Here is a 22,383-nt window from a genome sequence, read left to right as displayed (position 1 = left end):
TTTTTACTTATTTAGCTTATAGTAGGAGACTTTCGGGTGCAGAAATTCCTGCTTGGGAATTTCAGAAAGCGAACCCTTTAAGACTGTTCCGTGACCCCATCACGGTGAGTACACAGTTAGGGCCCGGGACCAGGAATGCAGGGGTCAAGGACACCGCAGACAGAAAGACTGCAGGAGGAGCGGAGCGGCCGCCGGACCTGCATTTACACTCCATTCACTGCAAACACAGTTGCTGAACTGAACGCCGACCAGCTCTTAGCAACTCTGCTCCGTCTGCGAGCTCCTCCCTAGGGCTCTGACCTCGCCTGCAGGGTTTCCGCCAACAGTATCTGATTTAAACGCTTCTGCACACAGATAGCCACGGTGGGAAGCAGCACGGCATTCAGGGCGCTCTAACTGTTCACCCGCGGAGGCAGCCCGCGGACATGGTCCGCACGTCTGCAAGGCCGGCAGCCGCGGGCAGACCCCTCCCGCCAGGCAGCCCTCGGCCTCGCCTCCTCTCCCGGCGCCGCCCGAGGGGCTGGAAGCCGCCTGCCGTGGCGGACAGACAAGCGCCCACACGCCGCCGGGAACCGCTGAGCAGCACCAGCTCACTCGCCGGCCCAAGCTCCGGAAACAGCCGCCCCACGCGGGGAGGCGGGGGGGGAGGGCGGTGGCGTCGGCGGCGGCTACGCGGCGGCTGCTCTCGCGGGATCTCTCTCTGCCTCCATGTTTTCGGGCTCCGTAGAGATCTCGCGTGGTTTGGGCTAGGGGCGGGGCGAGTCGAGGGGCGGAGTCGGATGGGGCGTCCCCGGGCCTTGTTGATTTCAGCGTCCTCGCGGCGGCCCTCGCGCCCGCCGCCGTCCGCGCATGCCCGGTCCCCGCCGGCTCGGAGGCCGCGGCGCTCGGGCTTCCCCAACCAGCGCCCGGGCTCCGCCCCTCCCCCCGGCGGCGGCGGCGGCGGACGTGTTGTTTTGGCGGCGGCGCCGGCTGCCGCGGAGCCCGCCGAGTCCCAGCGCCTCACCTGCGCCCGCTGCGGCGGGCCCACCGACCGCCTCGCCACAGGTAAGGCAGTCGCCTCGGGCTGGGGGCGGGGTCGGGGGCCAAGGGGCCGGTAGGGCCGAAGGGGGCCGAGGGATTGAGGGAGTCAGGGGGTGGTCGGGGGCCGGGAGGGAGGGAGGTCTGGGCCGGGCGGCCGAGGGTTCGGGGGAGGCTGGGCCCGGGGTTGGAGGCGGGTCTGGGGCCTGGAGGTCGGAAGGGCCGCGGGGCCGGGGTCGGAGGCCGGGAGGTCGGAAGGGCCGAGGGGCCGGAGGTCGGGGCCGGCGGCTGAGGGTTCGAGGGGGCCTGGGTGCTGAAGGGAGGCTGGCGGCCGCGGGGTCCAAGGAGGTGGAAGGGCCGGGGGGCCGGGCCCGGGCCCCGCCGCCGCGACTTTGTTGTTGTCGGCTTCGGAGGAGGCGGACCTGCCCGCGGCGCCTCGCGCGGCTTCGGCGCTGCGGCTGGCGGGGCTCTCGGGGGCTGGAGCGGCGCCGCCTTTTCTCGTTTTCGGGTCTTGGTTGGGCGGTTACTGCTGTAGAGTGCGGGCTCGTCCACCGCCGGAGTAGAGGGGACCCAGGCGTGGAACCACACGGGGAGAAATTTTGCGAATCCAATTATTTTTTTGTTTGTTCCCCGCTTCCAGAACTGTGTTTCCATCTGTCCTCTTCTTAAAATTTAGAGATCCTAACTGTGTTTTTTATATTACACATTGGTATCCTTTGGGTACGGAGGAGGAAGTACGGTCTTCCCGATAGTTTTTGCTCTTAGTTTGTTACGTATCATTGTTGCAGAAGTACTATGTGCTCTTTAAGGAAACACAGCGCAGCCGCACAGTGACGAAGTGTGTCCTCCCGCCGCGCCGGCCTCCCACCCATCTCCCCCCCACCCCCCCCCCCCGCTTACTGCCCAGGGGAACCAGTCTGCGAGTGTGGTGTTTAGCCATTAAGGATTTGTCTGTGCGTGTCATAAATACGGTTTAAAAACACAGTTGTCACGTTATTGTAAATCGACTATACTTCAATAAAACAAAAAGAACAAAATTGGGATCATATATAGTATATAGTTCTTATTGGCCAGTTCTACTCATGGTTGTTTCTCCATTTTATGACATACCTCATTCTTTTAAAAACATACAGAGCTCTATTTTAATCGATGAACATTGTCGTCCATAGTTGTATAATCATTTAGCTTTTAGTTAGCTTTTAATAAGGTCTACAAACTAATGTTTTGAAACTTAATGTGGTAGAACTTTCAGAATGTCTGCCAGTTGGGGATACTTACATATTAGGAAGTTGAGTAATATGTTTACATAGAGCTTAATGGTAGCTTTCAGGAGGCCTGGGTGACTTCATAATGCAGGTTACTAAAATACTTCATTTTTTGTTTTTTTAAGTGCATTTTTCAGAGTAAACTTAAATTCCATATGCTCAGTGGAAAACAGATTCAGTCCCTCAAATGTGAACTGGCCCCTGTGTGACGAAGAGGTAAAGGTAGGAGGCCAGTGGCCCGCAGGTTTGTGTCTCAGGCAGGTAAACCGTAGGGAGTAAGCTGTTAAGTGGAGGGATGAGAGCAGCTGCTTACTATTCAAGAGCACGGGGAACTAGGGGCTCTCTGCTACACTTGATATTTCTGTGTGCAGAACTGGAGGCTTCGTTGATTGAATCACCGCCTTGTATCTATTAAAAATGTGCTGTGCGTTCATCTTGGTGCTGGCTTCCAGGGAAAACAACTGAGTAAGGTCATCACAGAGAACCATCTGGTTCTCAACATGTATAGCCTGAAATCTGAGGCCCAGTCGTGTAGCATTTTATTATTCGGGAAACTGTTTAGAAGGAATAAAAAACATCCGTGGCCTTTTTAGTTATCCTTGCTGGTAGTGGAATGCGCTTTCTTATGTATTTCTCACAACATAGGTGGCAGTCTCTCCACTATATGAATTTTTAAACAGAGGCTCTGAGAGGTTAAACTGGTGAAGACCCCGCTGCCTTTTCAGTGGTGCTGACTGCATTAGACTCAGGCATGCTTCATGCTTCAGACCTGCATCCAAGAACCTGTTTTTTGCTCTCCTGTGCTGCCCCCCATTAATGAAAATTACCTCACAAAATTACCGAACTTAGAGTTTCCTTCTCTTTTTTGGCTTGGAAACGTTCCTTACAAATAGAGACATAAATATAATTGTATGTATTGAAAAATAATCTAAAGGATAATTAGTGTGAAACTCTAACAATATCTATTTATTTTTATTAATTTTTATTTTTGGCTGCTTTGGGTCTTTGTTGCTGTGCGCAGGCTTTCTCTAGTTGCGGCGAGTGGGGGCTACTCTTCGTTGCGGTGCGCAGGCTTTTCATTGCGGTGGCTTCTCTTGCTGCAGAGCACGGGCTCTAGGCACACGGGCTCAGTAGTTGTGGCACGTGGGCTCAGTAGTTGTGGCTTGCAGGCTTAATTGCTCCGCGGCATGTGAAATGTTCCCGGACCAGGGCTCGAACCCGTGTCCCCAGCACTGGCAGGTGGATTCTTAACTGCTGCGCCACCAGGGAAGTCCCTCTAATGATATCTTTTAGATGAGGTTTCTGATGGTGTATTATTAAAATATTGAATTCCTTGAGGTGATGCCATTAAGCAAGTAGATGGGGGATTGTGTTACTTTAGTTTTCAGTCACTCCATTTGATGCCATGCAAAATTTGGATGTCATAGTGAATTGTAGCTCTTACAGATGCTTTTATTCCTTATAGACTAGTTTCATTTAGTATTTTTATGAACACCATTACACTCTTTGTAAACTAATATGATGAAAACAATACAAAGAGCGTCCTAAAAAGATTAAAATTTGCTTATTTATTTTGGCCACCTAAAACTGCATCATGACAGGCAGTTTAATAGAGTGTATGTCATAATGTTATGGTTATTGATCTGTTTTGGTTTTCCAGCAGATGTGACAACTGTGTGGTTTAAAGAAATACAGCACGTACTGAAGTTAAAGTATGATCAGTTGTAATATGTATTTGAGAAGAAACCCACGTATAGGAAAATATTTGAGCTTTTTTTTCTTGGCATTTGTTAAGGATGGTAATTAGATTCACATTTAAATGGCATATCTGCCATCACTTGTCTCTTGGACAACTTACACTGGATGTGAGTGGGTTTTATAGTTGTGGGATACAAAAAAACAATTCAGCACTAGCAAGATGTCTTTAGAATACGTTAGGACTTCCAGCTGTTGGAGGATGGGGAATCCAATTCTGTGTGTGCATAGTCTCAAAAATTAATAAGAGAGATCTTATGGCTCACGGGGAGAAATACAGTTTTCCAGGTTAGCCTAAAAATTCTTTTGGGGCGGCATACATTTATGAGTAGCCGTCAATAAACTATTTAGGGCCTATGAATGGTAACAAAAGCGTCAGCTATGATCTAGAGTTTAAAATCTAGATGAGATTTAAAAGCTAAGTATGAAAGAACTCTTGTGGAATTGCCTAAAGGACCTGTTCCCTGATAGCTCTGTTTCTAGGGAGAAAATGGTTAAGATGCAAGAGAGGCCAAAGGAGAGGGGAGATAATCTGAGAGTTGGCCCTCAGAGTAGACAGAGGGAAAGGGAAGCCCTCAAAGAGTCAGCTCCGTGGTTGGAGGTCAAGGGAGATAAGAACTTAAAAGTTATAGTTCTTTGAGATACTGAAAAAAAGTCTAATTACGATTATTATCCTGTGGTAGCTGTGTCCTGCTGGGGGTTGAGTTGGAATAATTAACACTTTGCAGTAATGGGCGGGCTCTTGTAAACCTGTAATAACCACAGTGCAGTAAGTCAGTTCAGTGTATAACCTCAAGTGCAGTGAGCATCTGAGAGCTGTGGACTGTGAAGTGTCGTGAGGCCCTTGTCTTCCCTGTTCCTGCTACAGGCCAGCACCTTGGACTTACGTACAGGTGTTACCTGAGATACAGTTCCCGTCTCCCTTTTTTGGAGCTGTGTTTTCTCCTTTCTGGCCGCCTCAGGCCCCTGGATCCCCCTGTTCATTCCCTCTTTGCTGAGGTCCCAGTTTGCATCACCAGCTTCATTTTATTTCCAGAGCTTCAGACCTGCCTTCTGTTGTTTTCCTTGACAGACTCTTTAAAGTGCTGTCATTTTGTTATGTTGAATCAAATAGATTCAGAATTGAAGTGTTTTCCTTGCAAAGTTAATTCTTTTTCCTTCATTTACTTGTTTGTATTAATGATCCTCACATTTTCTTAGTCATCTAGACTCAAAATCAAAGGACACCTTTGACACTTTGCCCCTTCTTATAAATGATTTGTCATTTTATTGCATGTGGTTCCTGATTCTCCTGCCTCTTTTCCATTTTCCCAGCAGTTAAGTAGTTTTACTCCCTTTGCTTCAACTGCCATTAACAGGAGTCGTCCCGAATCTCTAGGTTTTACCATCCCATCATGTTTGCTGCTGTCAAATTAATTGTACTAAATGCAGCCCTGATCGTTTTTTTTCCCCTGCTTGCAAACAAAACAAAACCCCAAAACGTACGGAGTGTTTCTTCTGACAGCCACTGTGCTGGGTGCTTTGTCTCATTTGGTCCTCGTAATAGTTTTATTTTGTAGGTACTGTTATGCCACTTTACAGAGGAAGAAATCGAGAGTTCATGAGCCTGAGGGAGTTGCTAGTGGGTAGGTGAACTGGAGTTGGAATCCCAAGCATGTCTTCCAGTTTTGTGTTCTTGACCTTTGTGCCTGCACCGCGTGGCTCCTGATCCACTCTGGAATACAGTCCTTGTTCTTCACCTTTGCCTTTTCAAAACTGCATTACGTGGCCCCAGCGCTCCTCCTCCAATTGGTTCCTTGTTTTATTCAAACTTCTGGTTTCTTATGCATTTTCTTTCGGAGTTTCCTTCCTTTCCTGTCTCTGCTCTTTGAGGCCCTCCTTGTGGAAGGCTTGCTGATGTGCTGTATTTCGCTAGGGCTCCTCTTCCCCGCCTGCGAGTAAGGTCTCCTCTCATTCATATTATAGTTGCTTAACCTTGTGATGAGAACTTTCTACTCTGAATTTGTTTTTGAGTACTCTTAACAGTTGTAATTGGATTAAAAAATGCTCGAAAACAGAAACCGTGTGTTGTGGACGCTCAGGAGATGGGTGTGAATGGATATGAAAATGATCTCTGGTCACCTGCCCTGTTAATGGCAATTTAAGTAGTATTTGACTTTAGTTGGTAGATGACACCCAATAGTTTATTGGAGTTTTTAATTTTGTGTATGTGACAACCAGATTTTCTTGTTGTAGGCTATCAAATGAGTTCAATTTTCAGATTCATTTCTAGGTAATTATGATAAGTTGTTTTTTCTTAAAAATTCAGTTTTGTTTTTTTTGTATGCATGTGTCTGAGTTATTGACAATTGTACATATGTATAATATATGTATATAAATTCTTAAAATTAATGGTTTGACATTTGAATTCTTTTCGATGCGGTTAAATTAGACATATTGTCAAATGAACTACAATGTTCTCATAAGCTTTCTGGCCTCACACCTTTCTCTGTGCTTATGTAGATACGGGCCTATCCTGCAGTGTCATTTATTCCTTTTTTGTGACACCAGGAAGCTCCAACGTTTTGGTCAGCTGAAATGCCCTCACACAGATTATACATAAGTCTGCTTCCTGAAGAGTTCATGTGAAATTTCAGATTATTTTGAATCTATCAAGGTTAATGGTTACCATGCAAAGGTTAAAATTTTATATTTCTCTTATATCTGCCTCTGCATTTTGTATTATAGTGTAAGTAATACAATATAAGTATTATATTAAGTAATTAGTTTCTGCTTTATCTTATAAAAATATAATCCTTTCTGTTAGGAGTTGCGAATGTAGGATATCTTGGTGATGGTGATGGGGGACACATTTGGGGTTTCTTTTTGGAATACTAAATGCATGATTATAAGAGAGATTGATTCTCAGACTAATTATTAGTCTTCCTGCTCTCGACTTCATAAAGGATTAAAGTAATCACAAATACTTCTCTAAAGATAAAAGTTGTAAGCAAGTTTAAAATAAATGATTTTGAAAATAGGTACTGCAGTCACGTGGCTCAAGGTTTAAGTGCTGTGAGAAGTTTCTAGCCTGAAGATGACTCCTCAGGCTGCCCTTTTCCCCGCTGGGAGGTAGCCACTTATCTCTGGAATGATACAAAAGAGACTATTAGTATGCGAGTAAATTTGAATAAATACTCTTCTTCTTTCCAGTTAGGATGAGGGTCATTGCAAACAGTTTCACTTGCATTTTTCACTGAGTGTATCTCTAATATTCCATAACAGTAAAGAATTTCTTCATTCTTTAAAAAAACCTTTTTGCAGCCTCAAAGTATCTGCTATATATTGCTACATATGTAGATTGTATGTATTATCATTTATTTAACCTTATTCCCTACTGATGGACATTTAGATTGTTTCCAGTTTTATACTGTTATACCCATTGAGGCACCCGTTTGAAGGAAGAGAAATAAAAAGTAGATCTTTCTCTCTAGGGAAAAATAAAAATTGAAAACTGAAATGGATGTTTCTTGGGGAATGAAATGGTTTCCTTTTCAGGCCTGATGATGACTGGTGAGAGAAGGACGGGCCATGTGAAGATGCTTGCTGGAGTCCCTGGTGACTGTGGGCGGAAGAGTAGGAATGGCAGTGGCAGTGGTGTTTGGCCGCAGCTCCCAGGGCCAGTGTCCGCTCCCCGCGAGGCCACCTCTGCCTGCGGTTAGAAGTTCTGTACTTGGAAAGGGTTCTCCATATCTGGAAACTCGTCTCTGGGACTGTGGCCTGTAATAGTATATTTAACATAGGAAATCTGTTCAGGGAATGAACTAAGATCCCTGGGTGTCATCTAGAAGGAAATGTCATGGCCAATAATACAATATATTTTATGAGGTCATTGAATTTTTTACTGTAGTGTTATTGTATGTTCAGGTGTAAGATTTAAACTACTGAAATAAATGAAGTTTAACAAATTCCTCCTTCAGCAAACCTCTGTCATCCACATCTGTTCCTCATGGGTTGTTTGGGTAATAATGGCTTTTTAACAGTGTGGTGTGAATCCTTTCAGACTTTATGTATAAACAGAAATAACATTCATGTATCTTAAAAATGTCAGTCAGAATCCTATTGAATAACAAGTCACGGTAAGAATAATGAAAAGTCAGAATTGAATGGGATAACAAGTGAATAAGGTGATGATGGGATGTCAGGTAAATAATGAATGCACTTTGATTCCTTCTGACCAAGGGTGCTATAAATACAGACTGTCATTGTATACAAGTGTAACAGCTGCTAAAGTTGTGTAGCTGGTCTATCAGGTTACTCCTAACAAGTCATTTAAGGTTTCCCAAGCTGTGCCTTTTTTTGGTTTGTTTTTTAAACATAGTAGATATGGCTTACTGAACAGGATGAGTTATCTTTTCTTTGTTATTTTTCAGTAATTCTGTCCTAAATATGGGATTTGAGTGTTTTTCTGATAGGCATCAAAAAATGAGTTTTTTAGGTGTTTGGTAGCTATGTCATTTCTCTTTATGCTGGTACTGTATATGCTGCCTGGGTCCACATGGCTCAGGTTTTTGTAACAAGGATTCGTTTGCACTGACTCATTTCTGAACACCTATGATTCTCGTTTGGTCACTTATACACACTTTCCTGGCCATCGTAGAAATAATAGGTAAAAAGGTCATTTGTCTTTGTTCATCTCCAGATCCTGCCACATATAATAGCAGTAAGAATTCCTTGTAGAAAGACTAGAAAATATGGATAAAAAAGAAACAGATTGTCGGGAATGTAATCACCCGGGGTGAGTGTCCTCTAGTTAATTCTGAGAGATTTCTGTATTAATGAGAACACCAACTAGAAAAGCCCAGCTTTATAAATCCTGCTGCCATATAAGGCAAATACATTTGGTGATAGAAGCATGGAAAATGTGAGTGCTTGAATTTTCTCTGACCTGGATGCTTTGCCAGGTGACCAAGGCTGTGGTAGGGCCTCAGCTTAGCATGTCAGGTGATTTGTGCATGAACGGCCAAGTGCCGAGTGGTTTAGCTGTTGGTGATGGGAGCCCCATGTGTGTCAGTAGGTGGGTTAGTATATCCACCTCTATTGCTGTTCCTGGTTTAATAATTCAGAGCTTTTATTCTGATTGTGTATCATTGTATTTTTGTAATCGTCTTTAAAATACTGGATCTTAAGTTTATTAGAAAGAAATATTTAGAAATGCCATAGCTCAAAAACAAACACAAAATGAGCCTTTCTTTGTTTGACAGTATTTCGAAGGATGGTGTATTTTATCCCTGTGACCCCTGTGAGTCCTGGTACTCTTAGTCTCCTGTTTGCATTCTAGTCTCTTTTTAAAAATTAATCAATTAATTAATTTATTTTTGGCTGCATTAGGTCTTTGTTGCTGCACGCGGGCTTTTCTTTAGTTGCAGCGAGCGGGGGCTGCTCTTCGTTGCGGTGCGCGGGCTTCTCATTACGGTGGCTTCTCTGGCTGTGGCGCATGGGCTCTAGGTGTGCCGGCTTCAGTAGTTGCAGCACAGGGGCTCAGTAGTTGTGACTCGCAGGCTCTAGAGCGCAGGCTCAGTAGTCGTGGCTCGTGGGCTTAGTTGCTCCGCGGCATGTGGCATCTTCCTGGACCAGACCTCGAACCCGTGTCCCGTGCATTGGCAGGCGGATTCTTAACCACTGCGCCACCAGGGAAGCCCCCTGCATTGTAGTCTCTTGATGACTAGAGTGGATTTTTAAATTCATGGTCACCTTGATACTCAAATATAAGAGCAGATTTTGGAACACATGAAGGTAGTTACTACAGTTTTAGTTTTAAGAAAAAGCCTGGCAGTGGTCTGTAGTGATTTAACATGTATTGTAAATACCATTGTGAAAGAATTACTTCAGATACTTCTAAACCATTTTAATGGTTTAATGGACTTGACTTTTTTCCTGCAAATAGAGTGATTTTGAACCTTTATTCTTTTATGAACCAGAGAAACTAGAAATGGCAAAAGAAAGATTTAGGCTTTTCTGTAGTGATTTATATAAATATCTGTATTGTAACTGTTCCTGAAATTGGTTTGATTTTGATGGAAAGGGAGAGATCACCATGGTCTTAAATTAGTTGAGCCACCTTATTGTTTATGGCAAAAAAGCTTCTTGTAAGCTTTCTGTTTCTTGCTAAGGACTTGTTCAGCTGTCACTGTTTAATAATCCCTGGTTTTATTGTGCCTAGATAGTACATCCTGTATGTATTTGGGGCCACACCTGCATATGCACGTGCGCATGGACATCCGCGGCGCACGGCTCCAGGAGGCTCCATTCACACAGACACAGTGTGATTGCCATTCCCTGCACTGCCTCAGGAAGTCTCTGGAACGGTGCAGTATGAGATGCTAATATCTTGGTGCTTTAACATTTTCACGCTTTTGTATAACTTTCCCTTCATTTAATCTTTACAACAGCCTTGTCAAAGAGTGTCTTGTGTGGTGAGTATCATTAGTCTCATTTTATAGATGCATGAACTGAGATTCAGAGTTAGTTCCTTTTCCTGAATCTGCTGAATCTGCTTTCTTTCCTGTGAAAGGATCTGCAGTCTTCAAGGACAGAGGGCTTGGTGCGAGAACAGACCTAGAACTCAGAGCCCATTCTGCCTCCTCAGGAAGTTAGGTCATCCCTTTGCTTGGAAGTAATACTATTGCACGGGGTTTTGTTAAGATTAAATGAATTAAAATGGCACCGCTTTATATGCAGTAAATGCTCAACTAATGAAAGTTGCACTAATGATAAAGGTAGTAATGCTTTATGAGTCACACACTGCTTTTCAAGTATCATGAGATCAGTCGTCACTCGGCAGAGCGAGGGACTCGCACAGCAGTAGTGTCCATTTAAACGAGAGGCTAGCCTTGGGAGCAGCCTCGCGTCAGTATTGTGTGGGGGGTCAGGAGTAGCCAGGGAGCCGGGGCGCGGTCGCTGGGGAGCCACCTTAGGCTCGCTTGTCTCCCGTTCGTTTTTAGTGATAACACGCAAAGCACCACCTGTAGGGCAGTCTGTTTTTAAAAGGGTGCTCCCTCTTGAGGCCAACCTGGAATGATACTGCATTAAAGTTTGAGCAATTTTGAATCTGCTGCAAAAATCCTGGCAAGTACCAACAGCTGAGAAAAGGTGCCAGCTCTCACGTACAGGGTCTTAACTCACGCTGAACTGAATTTTTGTCAGCCCTCAGAATGAATCTGTGCAGTGGCTTCCCACTGTCCTAAAAGTAAGGGCAGGAATTGAGCAGGGTTGAGCCCTAAGTGGTTTTGAGCTTAGGCACAGCTTCGCCCAGTGGTGTAGCATATTAGGGATGCTCGAGTTTTTTTGTGATACTGCTCCAGGGTTATAGGACTGGGCATACGTTTTCATTTATAAGAAAAAATGATTACATGCCTTAAGAATAACCAAATAAAAAAATTGATGGTTTTATTTGTTGCAGTGTTTCCAGTTAGTGCTTCAAATTGATTTTCAGGGTCATCTTTAAAGTCCTTGTATAGTTGTCTGCAGTATAGTCATTGTTGTTTCAGGGGACTTTGGGTTGTCTTGGTGTGGCCGTGCCTTGTCTGTAAGAGAAAATGACTTTCGTGTTCCGTCAGGACCACGAGCTCTCTTGCCGCCGGTTATCCTTGTGATCTCTTATTTTGTTTCCTGTGTCTTGGTGAGTAGAATGGATTCAGGCCCCAAGTGTACAGATTTAATTCCCTGTGGAGCAGCATTTGGTTGTAGACTTTGGGCAGTGTGATAGACAGATAATGCCCTCTTCCCCAGGGTGTTCATGCTTTAATTCCTGGACCCTGTCAGTGTGTTAGCCTGTATGGCTCAGGGGAATTAAGGTTGCTAATTAGCTGACTTTGATAGGGAGAGTGTCCTGTATTACTGTGATGGGCCCAGTGTGATCACAGGTTTCCTTAGAAGTGGAAGAAAGAGGCAGAGTGAGGACTCAGCCTGACGTGGCTGGCTTTGAAGATGGAGAAAAGGGTCATAAGCCAAAGAAAGCAGACGGACTCTAGACTTTTGAAAATGCAAGAGTAACCCCCCTTAGAGCCTCCAGAAAGGAATGCAGCCCTGCCTGCACCCTGATCTTAGCCCAGTGAGACCTGTGTTAGACTCTGATCTCCGGGACTGTAATATAATGAACCTGTGTGGTTTTAGGCAGTTTCATTTGTGGTAATTTGTTAAGGCAGTGATAGAAAATGTATACAGGTAATAATAACACATTGTGATCATTTGATTCCTTAGTGAAGTGATTGCTAAGCAACCCCTTCCCCCAACAAAATATTTAGATGACATTACAAAGCTGATAAAAAACTAGTACTGCTGTGTTTATTTTTATTAAAAAAATTTTTTTAAAGGCTTGATTTAGAGCGTTTATATTAGTGTCATTTTTATTTATTTATTTATTTTTGGCTTCGTTGCTGCGCTGGGGCTTTCTCCAGTTGCAGAGAGCGGGGGCTACTCTTTGTCGCGGTGCGCGGGCTCTAGGCGTGCGGGCTTCAGTAGTTGTGGCACACAGGCTCAGTAGTTGTGGCTCGTGGGCTCTGGAGTGCAGGCTCAGTAGTTGTGGCACGTGGGCTCAGTAGTTGTGGCTCGTGGGCTCTAGAGTGCAGGCTCAGTAGTTGTGACGCATGGGTCTTATTTGCTCCACGGCATGTGGGACCTTCCCGGACCAGGGCTCGAACCCGTGTCCACTGCATTGGCAGGCGGATTCTTAGCCACTGTGCCACCAGGGAAGTCCTACTGCTGTTTTTAAATGGGGGTGGTCTTGAGTCCTGCCAGGTGGGATTTTCTCTCATTTTTGTAGCATCCTGGAGATACCTCTGAGTTTTTGGAGCTTCGTTCTGTTTTTAATGACAAAAGTGGTGTATTGGGTAGGTGAGTCAAAATGGTGTACAGATGCTGTTGAAGTTGGGAGAACCACAAGTATGAAGACCGTCTTGAAGTTAGTTGTAGTAATCTAGCTAAAATTGATAAGGATGGTGATAGAATGGAATTTTCACTGAGAGCCGTGGGAGTAATTGAAGCGAGTAGCTGCCCTGCAGGTGAGGGCTGTGTAGAAGGCTTTGGGTGTATTGTGTTTGAAGTGATGGTGGGGACCCCTGGCCCTGTGAAATTAATCTAGTAATTTATTAAATGCACTGGAAAATTTGTACTGAAGAGGAGGGTGACTTTGAATCAGCAGAGCAAGAGAAAGGAGTAATACATACCTGCCCTCAAAAGCCTGAGGCAGTATGTTGGAGGAAGGCATGGACAAAATTCACAGCTATTTAAGTCACTTTTCTGGCAGATAGAAGCTGGGGTCCCTGTGAATTTGCTACATGGAATCCTTCCAGTTTGGGGGAAGGAGTCTTATATTTGAAGAAGTTGTATATACTCTTTGTTCTCAGTAGGAAAGAAAGACTATCCCTCTGCATTCACTGTAAATAGACATAAGTATATTTCTACCCTAGGCTCCCCTGCTGTAAAAAATGGAAAAATGACAGTAAGGTAGTTGGATAAGGTAAATTATTAGAGATTATTATTTTCGAAATTTTTTTTTTTTTTTTTTTTTGCGGTACGTGGGCCTCTCACTGCTGTGGCCTCTCCTGTTGTGGAGCAGGCTCCGGACGCGCAGGCTCAGTGGCCATGGCTCATGGGCCCAGCCCCTCCGCGGCATGTGGGATCTTCTGGGACCGGGGCACGAACCCGTGTCCCCTGCATCGGCAGGCGGACTCTCAACCACTGCGCCACCAGGGAAGCCCGAAAATATTTTTGTTCTTCCAGAACACGTATACCTCCCCACACAACACACATTAAAATAAAACCAAATGCTCTGTAGAAGCATAAGGATGTCTTTCTGGCTAGTCCTGCTCTTCTCTGGTGTTCAGTGTATCACATTTTTAGGGCATAGCTGCAACGTTTATATGGCTTATTTACCATTTTTTACTGTTACTTTCTTCCAAAATTATTTTCTGCAAAATGAGTAATACAACAAATCCATTGAATTCTTTAGGGCCTGTTTGTATATTTAGTTTTCCCTCTGTGTTCCTACAACTCTGGGACTGCATTTTCCAATAAATGTTTTTTGATGGTCTTGTCTTCTTTCGATTTGAAATGCCACTGGCTAGAAAGAGTAACCTTTACTATTGCTTATCTCAGGCATTTGTTTCAAGAATTTGGCTTTGCTGTTTCCCTGTTCCTTCATTCCTTTGTGGGTCTCTATTTTTAGCCTGCCTACCATGTCTACATGAAATTTAATGAGTTTTTCATTGGTTTTATTTTGTCCTTTTCCAGGTGTGCTAATAATTATTGAAGTCTATACAGGGGAAACAAGGGAACCAGAAAGATGTTGTGTTTCAGTTAACAAGCTCATGTTTAAGCTGACTCCCAGTAGCTGAGGCTGCCAGGCATCCTTCTGTCTAAGAGTGTGACCCAGTGATGGATCTCCTGAGAAGGAACTTTAATTAAATAAGTTTTGGCTGTGTTGGGTCTTCGTTGCTGCGCCTGGGCTTTCTCTAGTTGCGGCGAGCAGGGGCTTCTCTTGTTGTGGAGCACGGGCTCTAAGCGTGCGGGCTTCAGTAGTTGCGGCTCGTGGGCTCTAGAGCGCAGGCCCAGTAGTTGTGGTGCATGGGCTTTGTTGCTCTGCGGCCTGTGGGATCTTCCTGGACCAGGGCTCGAACCCGTGTCCCCTGCATTGGCAGGCGGATTCTTAGCCATGGCTCCCCCAGGAAAGTCCCCCTGAGCAAGAGCTTTAAGACGGCAGAATTGGCGCCTGCTGCCCTCAGACTCCTAGTTGCTGTTGGCCGTCTAACTTCCCTTTGTGATCACGGTGGACAGCTCTCATAGCACAGAAAAGCTGGTGACAAGTGTTTAACATTTTGCCAAGAAACTAAGATAAAACACAATCACATACTTAGAAGTTTTAAAAAAAGGGGTGGTCGTTGCAGGATATAGCAACTCACGTCAGATCCATGGGACTGTGGGTGTTTTGGCTGGCATAGTATCAGGGTCTCGTGTATCCTCAGTTCATTTTACTGCCTAACTGTCTTTCGTTCTCTGATGGACCTGAATGTAGTCTTTCTGGTTTTCAGGTTTGTATGAGTCTAGTTCGTACAGGAAAGGAAAACCACACGGTACTTTGAACAGGGAAAGTTTAATGTGAAGAATTGTTAGCTGTAATGGGATTGGCTAGTAAGTAAAGAGAGCCCTAAAGAATATGGAAACGGTATGAGGAGCAGCCACTACTCCTGGGGCTGGGATTGAGCGCTCCAGGAAGAGGCCCGCCTGGCGCCGAGATCCAGGCCTTGTTGGGAGCGTGTCTGGCTCATTGGATGGCAGAGAAGTTGCTCTGATGCCTCCTTGATGGAATTTTCTAGAAATCTGCTCTCTGGGGTATGAGGCAAAAATGCTAGAGAGGTGTTTCACCAGAGGCTGCCTTCCGCAAAGTGGCTAGGGCAGCCTCTGAGGGAGCCAGGTGCCGGGAACCCTCTTGCTCTGTGGGAGCCCGCCGAGACATGGCTGGGCTGTCCAAGGTCAGGAGCCCGCAGGAGGAGTGAGATGGAAAGCCTGGGCGAGGGGCTGAGAGGGACAGGAGGAGGGGCAGAGTAAGGGGGTGAAGACTTGTTCGTGGGACCTGTTCAGTCTGGGAAGAAAGTGGTGCTGGCGGGTGTTAGCAAATTGTGGCCCGTGGGTTAAACTGGGCCCGCTGTCTGTTTTTTGTGTAGCCTGCAAACTAAGAAGGGTGTTTACATTTTCAGATGGTTGGAAAAATACTAAGAGTACTGTTTCATGATGTGAAAATTCTATGTAATTCAGGTTTCAGGGGTCCATAAATAAAATTTCTGGGACATAGCCACACTATTTGATTTATAAGTTGTTTGTAGCTGCCTTTGCTCTGGAAGCACACAGTTCAGAAGTTGTGATGGAAACTATGGCTTGAAAATCCTAAAATACTTGCTCTCTGACCTTTTATAGAAAAAGTTAGCTCAAGGACTGGGGACACTGAAGGTTAAGTGTAGTGGTAGAAGGATCAGCAAATTAGATGCAAGATGTGCCTGGAGAATGAAATAAGGACTCCCAGGGGGCAGTGGGTGGGCAGGTCCTCAGACATGAGACAGTTGCTGTTGTTGGAGTTATGGTGCTTGTTGAAGGTGCCCAGGATGATGGTGAGAGCTGGTGGCAGAGAACCTGCAGCTGAGGTGCCAGGGTCCCCACTGACACTGGGGGAGTGGACACCTCAGGGTCCTCAGTGTGCGGATGGGGAGATCAGTGTGCACAGATAGGAGAGTGGAGTGGGAGGTAGAAATGCACAACGTCTTCCGCACCTTTTCCAACAAGAGTGAAAAGCAGTCGCTGTCAATCTTCTAGGCCTTCTTAAACACGGAAGACTATGTATGTATATGTGTTTTCTCTAGCTTCTTATTTTTATATGTGTGTGTGTATACATACATGTATATGTGTACACACACACATATATATTTTATATGTATATATTTTAAACGCGTATCATGAGTTCACATTGATTCCTCCAGTTCCATCCAGCTCACGAGATATATCCTCGCAGTCTTGCCCCGATCTTTCCATGCTTTGGTTTCCCTCAGAAACACCATAGGGTTTTTGAGATCTCATTGACAATTGGCACCTAACATCCACAGTATTTTATGTGTCTTTATTATATTTTATTGCTAGATTTCTATACATATGGTGAATGTTTCTTGAAATGGAAACATGTTCTTTTGTGAGAGGACTAAGTAGGTCTGTATTAAATCATAAAAACAGCTGTTGAGCACATGGTGTGTGTTATGGAATGTCACAGGCAGTTTACGTAGATTATCCCATATATTTCTCACTAATCCTGAGGTAGTTATTATTATTAATATTGGGTTTACCATGTAGTAGCTGAGGCCTAGAGAGATGGATTATGTGTCCTGAGGCCGCATAGCTGGGAAGCTGTACAATTAGGGTTCCGACACAGAACCCACACAGTATCCTATGAGCTTTTATTTAAGTATAATTTTTATTTTAAAAGAGCACTTTCTGTTAGAATATGATTCATAATGAACATACAACTTGATGTGAAGTTATGATTTGATATGCTAGTACTCATTCTACAAATGGTCCTTGTAAGGGTAGCCAAGAGTAAAGCGAAATTAAGTTACATTCCTGTTGATGTGGCTCCTGTCGAATTCTGACCAGAATCTCACGTTGCGGAGGGCTGTGACTCAGCACGTAACCTCCGTGCCTATCAGAGTTCCCGAGACTAGGTTATCAGTTTTTGTTTATTAAATGAGGAAATCATCAAGTAAAGTCTTTTTGTGCAAAACACTTAAAAATTAAAATATCCAAATGTAAGGTAATACTATTTGCTTTGAGTAACTTTTTGTTGAGGGAACGTGTAGTGTTAAATACGCTATTAATAAACATGATTTTACTCACCCATTTTGACTACTGTTTATAGTTTGAAGACCGGTCTAATTTCATTTTAAAATGAAACGGTTTCTTACATTACTAGAGATCTTTACTTGTGTAAATTCATTTTAGCCAAGTTAAAAGTAAATTTTAAACATTTTTTCTGAAAATATGCTAACTATTTAAGAGACTGATTTCCTTGAGCAGAGACTGTCTGTGTGCACTGAAGCCATCCTTTGACATCCTTTCCTCAGTGTGCCTGTGTCGTGCTCATCTTGCCGGATTCGTGGTGAAGAAGTGTGCAGTGCAGGCTGGAGAGAGGTACTGAGCTATAGTTGTAAAAGCTTTTGCAAGCATTTTGATTGCTTAGTTTGGACAGTTTTCTGAAAATGAGATTTATTAACTAAAGGAACCACGGATGACAAATGAATCATTTGAACTTAAGGTGAAGCTCTTAGCACTCAATCCAGAGCCCATGTAGCATTGTTATGATTGTCTTAGGACGACAGTTCATTTCTCAGAACTTCTTAAACTTTCTCTGGGTTGTGAGTAAAAATAAGGATAGAACTATTTGTCCCCATAAATGAAATGAAGCTATAGTATCAATGTGGTGTGTGTGTGTGTTTGCATTTCTCAAGGGTCTCAGACCTGCATTTCTAGTCATTGTATTTCTGATAATGTGAATATTAGTAGTAGTGCATGACATAAGATCTATGAATAAGGCTGAAATATCTCTGTATTTAGGAAATCTAGAACAATTTACTCTTTCTTAGTTGGTTTTCTTCATTCATATGGTGCAGGTAATACCACCTGTTCTGAAATACCCTAAGGTAATTATGATATTATGTGAGTTGGTACTGAAATATAACAAGGTGTTTTTGTTTTATGCAGCTTTTACTAGTGTCTGTCTATAGATAAAGTGACCGTCATGGACTTCAGAAAGATGCCATTTTATAGAACTACCATACGACCTAGCAATTCCACTCCTGGGCATATACCCTGAGAAAACCATAATTCAAAGAGTCATGTACCACGATGTTCATTGCAGCTCTATTTACAATAGCCAGGACATGGAAGCAACCTAAGTGTCCATCGACAGATGAATGGATAAAGAAGATGTGGCACATATATACAATGGAATATTACTCAGCCATAAAAAGAAACGAAATTGAGTTATTTGTAGTGAGGTGGATGGACCTAGAGTCTGTCATACAGAGTGAAGTAAGTCAGAAATAGAAAAACAAGTACTGTATGCTAACACATACATATGGAATCTAAGGAAGAAGAAGAAAAAAAAAAGGTCATGAAGAACCTAGGGGCAAGACGGGAATAAAGACACAGACCTACTAGAGAACGGACTTGAGGATATGGGGAGGGGGAAGGGTAAGCTGTGACAAAGTGAGAGAGTGGCATGGACATATATACACTACCAAACGTAAAATAGGTAGCTAGTGGGAAGCAGCCGCATAGCACAGGGAGATCAGCTGGTGCTTGGTGACCACCTAGGGCGTGGGATAGGGAGGGAGGGAGGGAGACGCAAGAGGGAGGGGATATGGGGATATATGTATACGTATAGCTGATTCACTTTGTTATACAGCAGCAACTAACACACCATTGTAGAGCAATTATACTCCAATAAAGATGTTAAAAAAAAGATGCCATTTTATAATACTGGAAAACGATAGTTAACCTACTTACATTCTTTATCTTTGCTTAGTCAAGCGCTTACTTAGACTTTTTGAAAGTTTTTAAAGGTGCCATCAAAATAATTTGATGTAATGACTGTGTGACAAGGCCAGTCTTTGCACTACACAGTGCGTTAATATATAGCAAGAACATCTTTGGCGTGAGCTCATCTTCGGGTTTATTTTATAACGAAATGTTGGAACAGATTAGTGGAAGGGAACAGATACAAATCATCTGAACTGATGAGTAGTTTCCAAACCATGTAGTTTTGCTTCGGAGTATTCTTTTATTTTTATTTGAATATTGTCCTGTGTGAATTCATAATCTTTCAAATAAGCCCCACTTTGAAAGCGTGACCCAAGAGGAGCTGAAAATACGTATGCTTTTCTCTCATGCTTCCCCATCAATCTCATTACGTCCTAAGAACATTGTCACTTAACAGACTGAAAGCGGACAGCACAGCTGCCATTTCAGTATTCTGGTTCAGACTTTTCCCGAGTTAGAGGAGGCAGACAACTTGCAGGCTGTGGCTCCTATGAGGATTGTAGTATAGCACTTCTTAATACTTCTTGAAAAATGGAAAGATGGCAAGTAAATATCCTCAAACGTGATGAGGTTATTCCCCGAGGATTGGTTTTGTTAGGTCACAGACACGTGTGTATAGCGAGGGTGTTTGTGGTCTACGATTAGGGCTGTGCTCAGTGACCACGGGCTTGCGTGGCAGTGGTAGAGGTTTGACAAGGCCGTAGATTCAGATCTTTGAGTAAGAGGAGAGGAGAGACTTCTGGAGCTATATGAAGTTCTGTAATTTTCAAAATAAAAAAATTTCAGATTGAGCTGCTTCATATCTCTTCTTTTAAAAAAATGTGTATTTCTTTATCCCCTCATGTCCTGTACCTTGAACTCTTCAGCGAGCCACCACCTACTGCTTCTCTGTCCATATGTGAGTTCATGCCGTTGTCCACTGTCCCAGGTGGGGAGGAGGGGAGAATTAGAAGAATGAGGGGCACTGTGGGGAAAGGCAGCAGGGGCAGCTCTGGAGTCGTGGGGCTGAGAAGGTAACTGAGAAGTCCGCACCTGTGAATATAGGCGTCTTAGCACTTGCTGAATGTCAGAGTATCTAGTGTGGATGCTTGAACAGTGGCTTATCAGTTTGCCTTTCTTCCTGGTGCTCCAGCTTCAGGGTTCACACTCTCCCTCTAGAATCGTGTCTCACGGAGGCTGCTCGCTAGGTGATAACGGCGCCAGATTCCGGAACTGGTGCTTCCTTGTGTTCCCTCTTTGGTCTTCTGGATTGAAGAATGAAAGTTTGCAATGTGCATTGTGTCATAGAAGTGAAAGAAAATGAAGTATTTACTGGATTTGTGTATTACTAGGAGCTTTCTATGTAGCGTACTCTTTACTCTTCACAAATTGATGATGTGATTATTATTTTTCCCATTTTATAGATAGGGAAACTGAAGATCACAGGTTAAACAGTTTGCCCGAGGCTGTACAGTCATTAAATGACATGAGATGCTTAATTTCCCTCGAATCCAGGGGTCCCCAACCCCCGGGCTGCGGACCCGTTAGGAGGCGGGCCGCACCGCAGGAGGTGAGAGGCGGGTAACCCAGCCAGGCTTCGTCTGCCGCTGCCCACCGCTCGCGCCCCCGCCCCCGTCCGTGGAAAAATTGTCTTCCACGAAACTGGTCCCTGGTGCCCAAAAGGTTGGGGACCGCTGTTCTAATCCATTCTTTCTTTGGAACCAAGAGTACAAAAGGGAGGAAAAAAAGGAAATGAGAGGTTGAGGAGAGGGAAGGAGATCTGAAGTGAACATCTTTTCAGCTAAGAGAATGAAAGTTTCTTCGGAGTGAGAGGTCAGGAGCCTCTGGGTCAGCTGTTGTGTTTCAGGAGGGTCCACGGCTTGACAGACCGGATTTGCGTTGTGGCTCACCCCTGCCAGCTGTGAGCTTGCCTCGTGGTCTTTGAACGTTGTTCTCGTCAGTAAGATGAGGTTAGTGCTTCTTCGTAGGGATGCTGAAGAAACAGACTCCAGTGCCAGGTAGGTGGAGGTACATGGGGAATTGCATGTGTGTGTTATTAGTGGTAAAACAAGGGCAAGCTTTGCATTGTCCTTGGACGTGGAGTTAATTAGATGTTCTCAGCAGCTTTTGGCATGGAGTAGCGAACCTTGGCTCACCCTATTTTTTCTTTTTCTTCCTTTCATAAGTCTCTGTTTCCTCGTGTTTGTCTGTCATCATTGAGAAAGGTTCCCGTGCGGTTCTCTCTGTACTCAGAGCGGCCTTGGTCCGTGACTCCCATGGCAAGATCCTTGAAGGCTTGAGGAAGAAAGAGCCTATGTTCGTGCCCTGCAGTAGTGTGTTCTCCTTTGTTTGGGTCACCAGTCTCCTTCCCCCAAAGCTGGGTGGGCTGCGTCCCCACCTCTGCGGGGACAGGAGCACAAGGAGTGACTGCTGGCCACCGGTGCCAGGAAGGCAGGGGAGGGGTCAGTCTTCCGCCTGTTCTCTTCCCGCCCCGTGGCGTCTGTCTGCCACCGGCTTGCTTCCTGCCTCCTTTGACTTGGCTTTAACCTCCCATAAAACATCCCTGAGCTGCCTGAAAGACACCATGATGTTGAATGGAGCTGCCAGTAGTTCTTTCCCGCTGCCAGGTACATAAAGTCACAGACCTAATTTTGGAAGCATAGGGCAAGCAGCTTTTGGAGCACTTGGAAATCATGTCAGGTGAGCTTATGTGAATGTGCCCTTTGCTCCTCCACCCTCAGGAGTGAAAACTGTTCTGAGGAGTAAGTGCCGCAGGTTCCTTCTGGGACATAACTGCTTAAGCTGTTCAGTCCTTTATTCTGACACTTTGTCCTGTTCTACCTTTACCCTTTCTTCTTTTTCTTAGAATCCTTATTTTGCTTTTATTGTTTAATGCAGGACTTGAACACCCCTAAATTTTTTTTTCTTCTATGTTAGAGAAAATGGCAGGAGTGGGGCAGAAAAAATTGTGATTGAAGTAACAGAAATGCTGAGGCACAGACGCTCATTTCTAGATAACTAAAACTCAGTTGTATTCAATGCAGGTTTAACTGATGCCAAAATAGCAGAGAAATCAGAGCCCTGGGCTACCTTAGGAATCAGAATTAGCCTCTTCATTTCACAGGTGAGGAAGTGGTGTTCTGGAGGGTTGCCCAGAGCCATACAGCAAAGTTATCAATGGGATCAAGGCTAGACCTTGGTCTCTTGACTTGTGTTTGGCACTTTTCCATGATCGAGATGGAATTATCTC

General features: G+C 44.5%; 1 protein-coding gene across 16 annotated transcripts in view; it reads left to right on the top strand.

Moving 5' to 3' along the window:
- The first annotated feature begins 423 nt into the window (after positions 1-423).
- PCMTD1 (protein-L-isoaspartate (D-aspartate) O-methyltransferase domain containing 1) overlaps positions 424-22,383 on the top strand; it is a 61,141-nt gene continuing 39,181 nt past the window's right edge. For 5 of the 16 annotated variants that reach the window (XR_004486056.2, XM_033437675.2, XM_033437674.2 and 2 more), the window contains exon 1: positions 424-1,044. Coding sequence is in view for 11 of the 16 variants with exons in the window: in XM_033437675.2 (XP_033293566.1) it covers positions 426-1,044 (619 nt within the window). In the remaining 5 variants the exon portion in view is untranslated. Of the gene's footprint in view, positions 1,045-1,805; positions 1,998-7,574; positions 10,372-17,677; positions 17,745-18,314; positions 18,905-22,177; positions 22,258-22,383 lie in introns of those variants that run through there. The other 11 variants (XM_049700616.1, XM_049700615.1, XM_033437687.2 and 8 more) reach the window with 9 other exon arrangements.

The sequence above is a fragment of the Orcinus orca genome, chromosome 17, assembly GCF_937001465.1.
Source record: "Orcinus orca chromosome 17, mOrcOrc1.1, whole genome shotgun sequence".
NCBI lineage: Eukaryota > Metazoa > Chordata > Mammalia > Artiodactyla > Delphinidae > Orcinus > Orcinus orca.
Note: the sequence above shows the minus strand (reverse complement) of the source record. Positions and strands in the feature narration are given on the sequence as shown.